Genomic DNA, 14,694 nt, shown 5'->3' with positions numbered 1-14,694 from the left:
CACTCCTAATTACCTGTGTAATAGTTGTTGATGGTATGTACACTGCCTTGATGTCTGTGTGTAAACAATACAATCCTAATAACCTGTGTAATAGTTGTTGATGGTATCATGTACACTGCCTTGATGTCCGGTATCATGTACACTGCCTTGATGTCTGTATGTAAACAATAGAATAAACAATCCAGACAACTTGATTGTTTGTAAATTTGTGGGATGTTGATTGGGTTTGGTGAATGACTGATTGATTATATATGCTTCAGAAAGTACAACAGTATAAAAAGATTAATACAGAAAGTATGAAAAAAAAGTTCTTTTTTACAGCTACTGGCACTTTAAGTGATCAGTCGACATCATAAATGTGGATTAATGGGATATCACTTTATTTATGTTTTATCTGATAGTTTAAAAATTTCAACTAAAATACAACGTACATACTTATGATCCAAGTGAAAATCTATGGATGCTGTCATCAAGATATACATGTATGATGTAAAGATAGTGATGGTTAAAATATTTCTTGTGTTTATAAATCATGTTTCATCTTACATTTTTGTATGTTTTATAGTCTGACTGGTTCAACAACACATTGTATGATTTAGTCCATCCTGATGATATCGACAAACTGAGAGAACAGTTATCTACAGCTGAATCACCAACATCTGGCCGAATCTTGGATCTTAAAAGTAAGTCTCCAATTTCATCAAGTAGCCAAATTATAGAAAACTGGTAAGTATGTTCTTTGTAAGTGCATACCTTGGCCAATGCTCAGAACACCCTCAAGCCTTTGTGTTTGATGACTAATGCTAGTAATAGTTTCACTAAATTTGTACTAAAATCCAGATCTAGAATGGTATCTAGTCATTGATGTTTCCACTTCTAATTCATTCTTAAATATTTATTTTATTTTATTCACCCATTCTTTCAGCTGGCACTGTGAAAAAGGAAGGACATCAAAGTAAGTTAACTTGTTAGTATGTATTGTGATAGAAGAGAGAGAGAGAGAGAGAGAGAGAGAGAGAGAGAGAGAGAGAGAGAGAGAGAGAGAGAGAGAGAGAGAGAGAGAGAGAGAGAGAGAGAGAGAGAGAGAGAGAGAGAGACAGACAGACAGACAGACAGACAGACAGACAGACAGACAGACAGACAGACAGACAGACAGACAGACAGACAGACAGACAGACAGACAGACAGACAGACAGACAGACAGACAGACAGACAGACAGACAGACAGACAGAGGCGAAGACAAAAAGAGAGTGTGTGAGAGTGTGCTGGGGATTTTTTGGGGGGAGTGTTGTGAATTATTCAGAAGTTTGGTAAAGTGTACTGGTTTCTCTCAGACTGATCAAACATTTTTAAGTGGGAAAATTGCCCTACAAATGTTGGAAATTTTAGGTACTGTTTGACTAGAGGGAAACTTTAAGGATAATTTAAGGATCAGTTTGCATGATGTTTGTCTAGTATTAATTTGTTATTTTATCAATTTGTCATGTTTGTGTAGAGTATCAAGGTTTTTGAAGTTGTCATTTTCATACTACTGCACCAGTATGTAATTAGATAGTTAGGATTTACCCATTCTATATTTACAGTTATGTAGCCAAAGGATCACAAAAAAATGTTTATCAGTTTTCCTGATTGACTTATTGACATGTTAATAACTAATGTCATTATTCATTACACAGCCTCCATGCGACTCTGTATGGGTTCTCGTAGAGGCTTCATCATCCGGATGAAGATTGGAAACTCACAAATTGATCCTATTACATATGGTCGTTATCATCACATGAGAAATATACGTAATGGTCTTGGCCCATCAAAGGACGGTGAGCAGTATGCTGTAGTCCATTGTACAGGATATATCAAGAACTGGCCTCCTGCATCAGGTAAAACTGCTTTGACTTATCGCTTCTTGATCCGTGCTGAAAAGAGAGAATCTCTTGAATTCTGTTATAAATGATTACAAAAAAAGTTATATTGTTCTACTAGGTATGAACCTAAAGTGCCACAAGCTGAGTTTATAAAAATTTTATGCAAATGAAATAATTACATAAAACCTTGATTAAACTATTCTTGTATAATGTTAATGTCGAACAAAGCATTACTTCTATTACATGATTTCACTAACACACATGAATTATTTGTCATTAATAGGAGCACAAAGGGAAGCCCAGGCTGAAGGAGAAGATGGCCAGCACACCAATCATTACTGTCTGGTAGCCATCGGCAGACTTCAAGTTACTAGCTCACCAAATTGTGCAGACTTAGGGAGTGCAGGCACCCCAACTGAATTCATTTCCAGACACAGTATGGATGGCAAGTTTACATTTGTTGATCAGAGGTAAGGAAAATCATGAAATTGTCTTTGTTAGGAGATTTAACTAAAACTACTGTAAAATGTAACAGCATTTCATGAGACTCTGACTTTGTGATCAGGAGAGAGCCCTCAGTGGTGAGACTGAGATAGTATAGAAAAGTTATCTATGTTTATATATTTGTGGCAATAATAGGCAGAGCTACTTTGATGATATGAAAAATATGTATAGTTTTTTTTATTGTTATGTGATGATTTGCATTTTTTTTGTTTTGTTGACAGAGTGACCAGTGTACTTGGTTATCAACCACAAGAACTCTTAGGGAAATCATGTTTTGACTACTATCACCCAGAGGATATGAGTCACCTCAAAGACAGCTTTCAACAAGGTATGGTTTCTGAGTGGCTATTTAATACTAATGTCTTGATGAGACAGATTTTTATGATTGGTTGTTCAATGGTGATGTCATGATTACACAGATTCTATGATTGGATGTTCAATGGTGATGTCATGATGACAGATTCAGTGATTGGTTGTTCAGTAGTGACATGATGATACAGATTCTGTGATTGGCTGTTCAGTAGTGATGTCATAGTGACAAAGATTCTTTTAGTCAGTAAACATTTGTTCTGTTAGCCTGATATACTCACATCAGTAACTTAATTTTGGACAGACATAGACTACATATTCAACCTCTCAATTTTTGTTTTGTTTTTTTATCTGAATGTTATGTTAAAAACAAAATGTGTTTGATATTTTACGATAATAATATGTCTTTGGTGAAGACCACATAGCTGTGGTCAGAAATCTTATAGAAGTGTGGGTAACAGGATTTAGATTTGAAATGCAAACAATTTTATAACTGGCAACAGAAGTGGACATACATCCGTGCAGAGCACCTCTGCCCTCATTGGCAAAATATATCAAAACTTTTGATTTTAGAGGGGGTGGGGGCTTCTTTCTGGTATCATCAGTATTTGTTGTCTTGTAAAAAGTTATTTATCATTGTTATCCTTTATTTCAATTGCAGTTTTAAAGTTGAAAGGTCAGGTGCTATCTGTGATGTATCGTTTCCAAGCCAAAAACCGAGACTGGATTTGGTTGAGAACCAGCTGTTTTAGTTTTCAGAACCCCTACACAGATGAAGTAGAGTACATTGTGTGCACAAATACCTCAGTCAAGTAAGTCAAATCTCAAATTAATGTGAGTCTAAATCTTTCAAATTGCCATCATAATTTCCCAATTTGTCATAAATCATGATTCTATTATTCCCCAAATTTTGTCTTCATTCAGCCAGAAAATACTCATGACCGAGGGAGGGAGGGGGGGGGGATAGTTGATTTGTCATTACTCATCTTGCAACTCGTAGTGACAAGATACCTTAGGTCACGCAAAATTATCCTTGGTGGGACAAAGAAAAGTATTTTGGAATAATATCTAAGTGTCATAGATAACAGTCTGCCTTTCAATGTCCACTATTTTAATCTTCTGATATCCTTCTGTTTTGCTATAGATAACCATTTCATCTAATTTGAACCTAAATATTTCACGCATCCAGTGTGTTCATCACTTGCAGTTATTCCATGATTAAATTTGGATTGGTCTGTCTGATCTAGTTTAAATACTGGGGAAGGACATTAGGGGATTTAGTTTGGAAATACTAGTATGGTTTTTTTTCAAAATCCAAAGTTGAAGAAGAACACATTGATATTGAAATAGTTACTAATCACATATCTTTTTAACTCTTCTGTATTTCTGTTTTGATAGAAACCTTCAACAAAATCAGCAGCAGCAGGAGATTGAAGCAGGGAAGCCAACTCCTGGAGGGGACATTCCACCTCCTTTGCAGCAGTACCCCCCAATACAGCACCAAACACATAGCTACCCTCAACACCATTCAGTGACAGAGCCAAGTAGGGGGGCCTCAGAGGATAGAAAAGATGATAAAAATGACAATCGATTTGCTTCGGGAAGAACAGAATCAGATGTCTATCCTAACTTGATAGGGACTAGTCCAGGAGAAAGCACTAAAACCAATTCTGGAGGTACTTCAACTGGTTATCCAGCAAGTGTGTATCCACCAGCCAGATCACCTCAATCTGGATACACAGGTAGTGCAAGCAGAGCACTTTCTACCTTGGTACAACCAGGAAAAAATTACCCAGCATCCCAAGGACCATGGCCAAGTTCTGGATATCCTAGTCCAGTGGAAGTAAGTCTTTGTAAATGTATCACCATAGAGGGCGGTATAACAGTAATTTGTGTCAAGTATATTGGTCATAGAGAATGAAATTTCAACAATAAACTTAGAACAACAGAAATACCAAGTCATAAAATTCTGTATTCTTAGAATCAATAAGATACAGAGAAATCTGTAATCTGTCATAAATATGTAATGAATCTTATGATTATCAATATCATGTGCAGAAAGACTTAATATAAAGATATGACACAAGAGTATTCAAAATTGAAGAACTCTATCAGCACATCAAAATGTTCAAAGGTTTGTTCAAAGTTTTCAGAACATTGATAACAGAATCAAAAGACATACTTCTACTCGTTATCTGAGAGATGTATTCTCACTTGATTCACACTTCCCAGATAAACAAGAGAAGTACTGTAATCTGTCAAAAAAAAAAATTGAAAAATTATATTCTGTTCCGATATTTGTGGAGGACCTTAATAAAAATATTTTGATAACTGTTATATGTACCATAATTGATAAGTTATACTTTATTTATTATTATTTCAGCAGAGAAGTGGGGGAGGCTCCAGTACTAATCAACCTATTGCATACACATCACATACAGCACAGCCATCAACGCCATTATCAGCAACCTCTTCTCCTGGTCCCATTTATACTCAATTACAGAACACAGTAGGAGGAGGAAGACAGGCAGCTTACCCTTACCAACAAGACAAAGGTATGAAAAACTATGAGCTTTAGTGCACTTCAGGGTAGAATTTTGAAATTTGGTGTGTATGCATAACTTTCGACTGCAAATTTCATTTGATATAGTGCCAATTGAATAGCGCCGTCTAGTGGCATATAACACCTCCTATCAAGATGTATTGTGTATTTTGTAAACTTACTTTACTGTAGTTAAACAAAAATCAGGCCTCAGTTACAGAGCATGTCTTTGTACATGTTTGGCTGCGATGAATAGTTAAGTCCCCTTAAGTCAAATGAAGGAATAAAAGTTGCAGTTCAGTGGCCAAATGTTTTCTGTTTGCATTATTTGTCAATATATCGTAAGTTCTCCTTTATATTTATTTACATGTGATTTGTATAAACATACAATGTATTTTGACAAACATTTGTTTATTTAATTCATATTGACTTTGTTTATACCGTGATCTTTTGCTGAATTCATTTATTGATTTCCCCCCCCCCCCACCCATGTTTTATCAAATCTTTTAAATATTTTTAATTGTGAAGTTTGCCTCCATTATTCTGTGTTTTGATTTTCCCCTATTTTCTGTTTTGCATGTCAACTTGTAATAGCATTAATATTTTCATTTTTACCTAGGTGCACACCCCCGTCCAAGTCACCCAACACCACTACCAGGTATACACAAAACATTATTAAATGTTTTACCCCAAACCATGACCAAGCCAATCTCTGGTAAATTCATTTCACAGTACAGTATAGTATATGCATATATCTTATATCACTGTCCATACTTCACTTCTACTTCCTTAGTTATAAGTTCCAATGATAGAATAATTCTTGTCCTGTTGTTTCATGTTTTGTTATTTTTTAATTTAGATTTAATTCCCAAAATTGTGGTTTATTTCTTCCATGTTTTTAATAATCCAATGATTTAGGTGTTCATTAGGTAGTATATCTATACTACTATAGATCACCAGAGATCACAAATATTGATTGTACATTTTGAAATGTTTACATTCATACAAATGTAGAAAATGAATGCTTTACTCAAAACATGTGTTTGTCTACTACTACAGTTACTATCTTTTAACAAATGTACAAGGTGGTGTCTAGCAAATGGAAATTTTATGCCACATAGATAATTAGATATTATTTCACAGTACTTTTCTTCATTCATCTGAGGAAAATCTGAGTGACCTAAGGGGCTTTGTCACTATAAATTGCTATTTTCTTCCACTTTTGATTGAGAAACAGACATGTTGCAAAACAAATCACATCTTCTTTCGTATCTAACCATAGATCCTACACCTATGGTCTAACTGGATCTGACAGAATGATCCAAATTTGCTGGAGGTATTTACTAAACTAGAGGTGTGAAAAGATGATAGGTGTGAAAGTACTTGTCAATTATATACATCTAACTGTCCAACTTCTGTGGTGATGACACTCTAGATTGGTGGTTTTCACATCTCCAGTTTACTCAACACCTCCATCAAATTTGGATCATTCTCTCAGATCCAGTTAGACACTGAAGAAGTGATTTGTTCGAAAACATGTCTGTTTCTCAATCAAAAGTGGAAGAAGAGAATTTGTGTATGAATCTTAGTGCTTCCATGATGAACATACATAGTGTTATTATAAGAGAAGTTGGCTATAACAGAGATCATTATTAGAGTATAATTTTGTTAAAATCTAGAGATAGCTGTAGATTGTATCTGTTAGATCTCACATTGCTGTCTTCATTTTATACTTGATATAAATGAGTGTAGCACACAGTTAAATTGCTTTACTTGGGTTTTATAGGCTGCAAATTATTTACTGGTTACCAATTACCGTAGTGTGTGTGTGTGTGTGTGTGTGTGTGTGTGTGTGTGTGTGTGTGTGTGTGTGTGTGTGTGTGTGTGTGTGTGTGTGTGTGTGTGTGTGTGTGTGTGTGTGTGTGTGTGTGTGTGTGTGTGTGTGTGTGTGTGTGTGTGTGTGTGTGTGTGTAAATCAATCCTCTCTGCTACTAATCAATATTCTATATGGTTAATGTATTGACTAGCATAATGTCTCTCCGTGTATAAACAGATACAAGTGTCAAGACTTGTTAGCTCCCAATAGTCACATCCAAAATGTTCTGAAGGAATGTGTTAGTTGTTTGGGGTTTGTGTCCTCCAGTGTTATTTTCACCCATTTGTACATAATATATATTTTGTGTCACTGGTGGGAATTACGACTACATTACATGTAATATGTTGGTCAGTTTATTGTTTGTACATGATAGATATTTTCAACACCTTACCAATGTTGGTACTTTTGCTAAAAAGAGTTGTTATTTCAAGCATTGGATTCTCAAGGAAATCACAAAAATTCAAGTCTTCCAATAAAACATAAAAAACCTAGTTTTGGCTTGCTAAATGCAAACATAGGTGAATTTTAACACATTAGGAGGAGGGTTAGTTAGTGCATAGTGTGTGTGGAAAAACAAAATACAAAGAGATTGGAATATTTTACATTTTGATGATCAGAATCACTTTAATAGTTCAGTTTGTCGAAAATTGAAAACTAATTATCCTACCTCGTCTGTTTGTGATTGACAGAAGGCCAACAGGCTAGTGTGTACAGTGGAAGGGATGGCCATCCTGTATCAAGAAGAGAAGCAGCTATGTGGTCTCAGTGGCAAAGTGCTTCAGCCAATGCCCAGCAGACTGGTGATCATCCACAACAGCCTCCTGGAGCACATGATGGAGAATTTAATGATGACATCTACAGAATACTAGGCCAGCAACAGCCTCCATACAACAACGTAGTAGAAGGAGACTTTGGTGATCTTTCACTATTCACACCTTTTACTGAGTAGAAATGGACTTTTTTTCTTCCCCTTCAAATCTTCTTGCCTCTTCTATCATTGAACTGTTCTGTTCTAATGTATTGTTGTTCCGTTTTTTCAGGAGCACATTGAATGTTTCAAGTAAGATTGTAGATTTGTGTGAGTTAGTACACAGTGTCTAGGCCCCCCCATTTATTTGATAGAACCTTGTCAAATCTGTTATGTCAGTCTTTTTCACCAAACAAGCAAAATCACTGTTGCGTTAATTATCTGTACAGCTAATCAAAATCAACTTATATCTTTAAACCTGTCATTCAGTTATGACTCAGTTTGAATGTGGCCAATCAGATATGAGAAATGGTTTAAAACAGCCAATCAGTTATGACCCAGCTCAATATGGTCAATCAGAATTGGGGGTTTGTTCAAATCAGTCGGTCAGTTATGGTACAGTTTCAATGTGGCCAATCAGAAGTGAGCGATTGTTTAAATCAGCCAATCAGTTACAGTACAGCTTCAAAGTGGCCAATCAGAAACAAGGGATTGTTACATTTGGCCAATCAGAAACATGGTTATATCACAACATATTTATGATTGGTTCAATGACATTCAAAATGATATGAAAACTATTATATAGCATTGTTATTTCCAGTATCAATGTGCATATTTTATTATTGAATCTTTGAGTTTTTAATAATTATTCAGAAAGAAAGAAAATAAATTTTTATGCTCTTGTTATGTAAAGGGCTAATATTTTATTCCTTTGATTGTTTAGAATAGTTACGGCATCTAAACTCATATCATCTTATTACACTCTCATTTATTGAAAAGTGGTGACTTGTTATAAAACACAGAATGATGTAAAATCAACCGACACACCAGGTTCAGAGTAGATCTGTAATTTGAACTGTAGACCCTTATGGACTGCAAAATCTAAAAAACAGCCAGTCTACCATGATACATACATTAGATCTGTAATTTGAACAATAGACCATGGTAGATTGCAGATTTAACAATCAACTAGCAAAACAGAGCGTAAATTTGAACTATAGACCATGGTAGATTGCAGATCTAAAATTCAGCTAGCAAAACAGAGCGTAAATTTGAACTATGGACCATGGTAGATTGCAGATCTAAAATCAACTAAAACAACATAGTAGAAATAGTCCAAGGTTGATTGCAGATCTAGCAAGGAAATCGTGATGCAGAACAGATGTGAAAATTGAACTATAGACCATGGTAGATTGCAGATCTAAAATTCAGCTAGCAAAACAGAGCGTAAATTTGAACTATAGACCATGGTAGATTGCAGATCTAACATTCAGCTAACAAAACAGAGCATAAATTTGAACTATGGACCATGGTAGATTGCAGATCTAAAATCAACTAAAACAACATAGCAGAAATAGTCCAAGGTTGATTGCAGATCTAGCAAGGAAACCGTGATGCAGAACAGATGTGAAAATTGAACTATAGACCGTGGTCAAGGACTGATTTGAAGTCTTTCTTGCTTTTCATTACTGTTGTAAGATCTGAACCTTGACCTGAATTGAGGGCAATTGTGTCTGTGTTCAGTTACTTTAAAAACTGAATATTATCGTCAGACAGCAACGAGAGATAGTTCTGGTTCCAAATGAGTAATTTTTATTATGTTTTGTATTCCTATATCAAGAAAGGTGATAAATCATTCCATGAAATACAAAATGATATGTTCAGACTGAACACTAAATAATTGTAAGATTTTCATTTTTAAAATTTGCTTTCGTACTTATTTTTAGGAACTTTATTATCTTCACCATGTGGCAGGTGAGAGAAAACAATTTTCAAAAATTCCTATTTTTGATTGCTTGTTCTGTTAATATACAGGTGTATCGAGGCACAGATACAATTAATGGCAATGGACTTTGAGAGAAACTTACTATTTTTTAGATGGTAGCTTGTGAAAGGCCAAGAGTACATGTTTATTTTTACTGCCATGATTTCATTTTTCAAAATTTGATGTTAGACAGGTAGGGTTTCTATGAATCAAAAGTGTATCAGGTACAACATTCAAAATGTGGTCTGATTTGCACAAAAATGGCAAAAGATAACTAACAATAAAGTTAACTGTCAAGAGTGTTTTACAAATAAAACACACACAAAATAGAACTTTATCAGTTATTTGTTTTAAAATTTGGAATTTGGAATGGTAGTCTTTCCGAGTAATCTATTGTATTTAACAGAAAGCTTTTGAAATTATTTCTGTATCTTTTTCAGTAGGAGATATATGCAAGTACTTAAACTTTTTGTCCACAACAGAATGTATAATGTCTTTGCTGGTCTTTTGAAGACTTGTTAAGTGTGAATGAATATCAAAATATCATTCAGAAGGCAACATGTTTTATTTCTATGTTTTTCATAAACCCAAATGACCTTTGCTTCAATCCAGTGAAATAATAAAATAAATTAATGCCCTCTATGGCAGGATTAGGAAAAAATCCCAATGTCACTGATGGTGACCCCGTAAATACATATCTGGGTGAAAAATATTATTCATTGATGAAATTGGGGACATAAAAACAAATGGTTTGATAGATTCTGTCATTTCTATGGTATCCAGACTGTTAAAAGTATGACTATGAATTGAAAACATCACCAACATGTACACATCATGCTTACTTTTTACACTTTTAACAGTTTTGACCAACCTATCCTCTTTAAGATATGACGAGAAACTAAAAATTCAAAGGCCACCTTAATGTGTTTCAATATAAAAAGAAAAAATATAGAAAAAAACTTACAGACTCTGTCATCCAGGCAGTGTTTGGAAGTATAGACTGTTTCTCTCCAACTCTTGACAGACAGACAGACAGACAGACAGACAGACAGACAGACAGACAGACATACAGACATACAGACAGACCTAACTTTAGTCTGGCAAGCAGGAAGAATCAGACAGATTGGTGGATGAATTGTTACATAGCAAATTAAGAAACAGACTGACAGGTAGGCAAGTAAACCAGATTGCCTGACAGGCTGAGTGGCCATACCTATTGAGGTGCAGATAGGCAAACAAACAAACAAACACATGTACGGACAGGCAGGCAGATGCGACAGTGACAGATCAGTGACAGGTTGATTATTGGGAAGCTAACCCAGACACAAATTCAAACTATTATTCTGACATGTTGATGTAATTATTAGGGTGGCATCTCTGATAGCAAGTTTTCCTCAAGTGGTCACACATTAAACCTCCTTCAGTGTTTACACACTGCTTTGATCACAGGGTGATTAATATCTACATAATCAAGGCACTGCTATTACTCACTTGTGAAGTCTACCACATGCAACAACAATAGATTGAGTTTGTGTCTGTCTCAGTTTCCTGATAGCATGTTTTCCATAAATAAATGATATTCAGACAGGCAAGTGAAGTATATATAGTATATATTAGACTACATACAAATAACACAGTGTAGTCGACACTAACACCACTATTGTGAAACAAGACAAGATTAATTTGAGTTTACTGACACTCCTTTAAAACTGATCTACTTTATGATCTAGCCATGTATTATGTTCAAATGCTATCACTATTCTCTTGTTTGTTGTCGTATGTCAATTCTATATCTGTATCTCTAACCTATGTACGGCACTGACTGTGACTCTAATAACTGTCATCTTCTCAGCTTGTGATATAGTCACACATCAAGTACATGTTGTCATTAGAAAATATTCCCATATGCTGATTGGTCACAGTGAGGAGTGATTACATACATTAGACTGATTATTCAAATGAAATGAAGTCATTATGTAAATGCACATGTTAAACTGCAATGTACATAGTTGACAATGGTGACCTTTGAACCTTGACTCCTACATAGTTTACATGTACTTTACATGTAAGTATTCTGATTAGTTTTTGTGGGTTTGAATTGATAGTATCAGAAGCTAAGGAGACACCATCTATCTATTGGAACCACAGTCAATACTGTAAACAAGTTATTGTATCCCCTTCATACTACCGCTGTAAGGCATTAAATGTAATAATATCACAATTTCTCTATGCCTTTGCTGCAAGTAAGTTTCTACATACAGTTTGATGCAGTCGGAGAAACATATCAATACAGGGAAATTTTCCTGTGAGTCGTCATTCTGTATGCAATATGCAATTGTACTAAAATCTTGAAACCATACTTGGGCAAGGTAATCACTGTCCTTTCAAAAGTTATATTTTCATGTCAACATTCTTTTGTAATGGTGTCTTTAAATCTGTGTGCATGGTGGCATTTCTATCACATCAATTTCAGCGTCCTACTAAAGCTTCCAATAGTCTTGTCGTGTACCATGTTATTTGTTCATTGTAAAAAATAACTACATGTATTGCGCACTTTAAAAATAAAACAAAAAGAAAGAATTGTTTTATATGGACTATAGAGGGCGACATACTTCGTCAAATGTGCTTCACATTCAATTATGTGTCGAGATATTTGGCTGTTGTGAACTAGAGATTATATTTTTGAGAGTGTTCCAACAAGCCAAATAGATTGATGTTTATTAGCATAAATTTGTATAAGCGTGAATATTAATGAAGTGAATTGATACTTTGATGCCATTTTTACTCTATATAAGGAGTGTCATATATTTGAAATTCAAATGCGATTAGTAGAACTGATCAACTGAACACTGCAATACAGCAAATGACTTCATATTGTACAAGTTGAAATAGGGTAATAAGTTAGTCATGGGAAGATTCACAACATTCTCTTATTGTTTCTCTATCATTTGCCTGTCATTGTTTGAATGGACTTGGTCCTGTATTTTGTTTCATGTACTAGTATGTCTGAATATGTAATGTTTGTTACCATAACAACACATGAGTGTACACCATTCACTCCTTTCTTCACACACACACACACACACACACACACACACACACACACACACACACATACATACATACATACATACATACATACATGTACATACACACACATACATACATACACACACACACACACACACACACATACATACATACATACATACATACATACATACATACATACATACATACATACATACATACATACATACATACATACATACATACAAATATGAAAGCTGGGTTTATTGCCATAACAATACATTAGTGTATGCCCATATACTGACACACACACACACACACACACACACACACACACACACACACACATGAGAGTTAAGTTTTTGTTATCAAACTCATCATGCGTAACAATTTTAGAATCTGTAAAGTCAGGAAGTGTCATAGTCCAAATTTTATTTTATTTTATTTTATTATCTTATTTTGTTCCATAGTCTGTAACTTTGCTATTTCAAGTCTTCTGTAAAGAGGCAGTTGTGAGGAAGGCTTTTGGATTGCCTTATTTTGCAATCAGACCATGACAAAGACTGCTGTAGAATTTCAAATATTAGCTTAAATATGACATTTCCAAAATTAATTATATGTATTATGTTATACTAAGTAAATAAAACAATATTATTGGAGATAAATCATATGCTTTTGTGATTATTTTATGAAGTAAAGGGAAGTTTGCTTTTATGGATATGTGTACAGGATAAAGTGGCTGGTCAAAGGTCAGAGGTCAGAGTTCATGACCTGGAATAAAGCTCTGTAACAATGATTTTTCTGATACAATCTGATGTCATGGATGCTGGGTCAATAAGTTGGGTGAATGAATGAATGAATGAATGAATGAATGAACGTTTTTAAATCATGTGCAAACCTTTTTATGTGTGTAAATATAAATACGCCTGAACGCGTATTAATATTGTCATGGCTATAAATACATCCATGCAGGTACACCAAATAAACATGAACTTCAAAGATGAACTTGTTATATATTTTACCGACTGTCTGTGTATCAAGTGTGATACTTTCAAATGTGTTTAATATCACATCTGATATTTTATTTAAATAGACTGATTTATTTATCTTGTTAGCACCGTCAATGAATAGAGTATTATTTCAAAGGCCATCCACTGGCAAACTTGTGATAAAAATACATGTACAAATCACTGCAGCTAAGATAAATGAGCTACTATAGCGCCACCAATCAGTAACATCTTGTTGAGATGATGTGACACTTACAAAGTGCTCTCTGATTGGCTCTTGAGAGACTAATTAGCATAAGAAAGGAAAATATAATAATGACATATGCTGACCGAGCGAGTACTGACAGTTGCTGACAGCGGTCTCACTATATCTTAGATTCAGGCTACACCTAATAATAATTTTTTCTGTCCCTACCAATTTAGTTTTAGAAAGAATAGACATACTTCTGTAGATTATATAGTTTGCCAAGTAATCACGTTCTGAAAAAGGTACTTAAAGTAAGTACTTATATAAATTCACCCTGAGCAAATTTTGTTCATCAGAATTTAGGAAGTTACAATCATACCAAACTGTTCAAATCATTCAGCGTTAAATCATGCATATCATCAGTTAAACAAGAAAATAAGGTAGAAATTATCAGAAATTGCATGGAGAACAACAAATTTATTCAATGATACAAGGAAAGATGGAAGTGGTAACAAATTGCATACTTATAGAATTTTCAAGAATAAATTTAAGTTTGAAGACTACTTAAGTAATGCATTAGAAGTTATACTACGTAGAAATTTGTCAAAATTTAGATTTAAGTGATCATAATTTGGGTACAGACA

The 14,694-nt window shown here is 34.5% G+C and overlaps 1 protein-coding gene across 3 annotated transcripts in view; it reads left to right on the top strand.

The window, feature by feature from the left end:
* LOC144443901 (aryl hydrocarbon receptor nuclear translocator 2-like) overlaps positions 1-12,817 on the top strand; it is a 56,762-nt gene extending 43,945 nt beyond the window's left edge. The window contains exons 7-16 of one of the 3 annotated variants that reach the window (XM_078133502.1): positions 566-683; positions 926-955; positions 1,678-1,878; positions 2,147-2,333; positions 2,589-2,695; positions 3,338-3,488; positions 4,075-4,519; positions 5,060-5,231; positions 5,838-5,876; positions 7,784-12,817. In XM_078133502.1, coding sequence (XP_077989628.1) covers positions 566-683; positions 926-955; positions 1,678-1,878; positions 2,147-2,333; positions 2,589-2,695; positions 3,338-3,488; positions 4,075-4,519; positions 5,060-5,231; positions 5,838-5,876; positions 7,784-8,043 — 1,710 coding nt within the window. In that variant the 3' untranslated portion in view covers positions 8,044-12,817. Of the gene's footprint in view, positions 1-565; positions 684-925; positions 956-1,677; positions 1,879-2,146; positions 2,334-2,588; positions 2,696-3,337; positions 3,489-4,074; positions 4,520-5,059; positions 5,232-5,837; positions 5,934-7,783 lie in introns of all 3 variants that reach the window. The other 2 variants (XM_078133501.1, XM_078133503.1) reach the window with 2 other exon arrangements.
* The last annotated feature ends 1,877 nt before the right edge of the window (positions 12,818-14,694 follow it).

Source organism: Glandiceps talaboti, chromosome 12 (assembly GCF_964340395.1).
Source record: "Glandiceps talaboti chromosome 12, keGlaTala1.1, whole genome shotgun sequence".
Classification (NCBI taxonomy): Eukaryota; Metazoa; Hemichordata; class Enteropneusta; family Spengelidae; genus Glandiceps; species Glandiceps talaboti.
The sequence above is the reverse complement of the archived record's forward strand: the minus strand, read 5'-3'. Positions and strand labels throughout refer to the sequence as shown.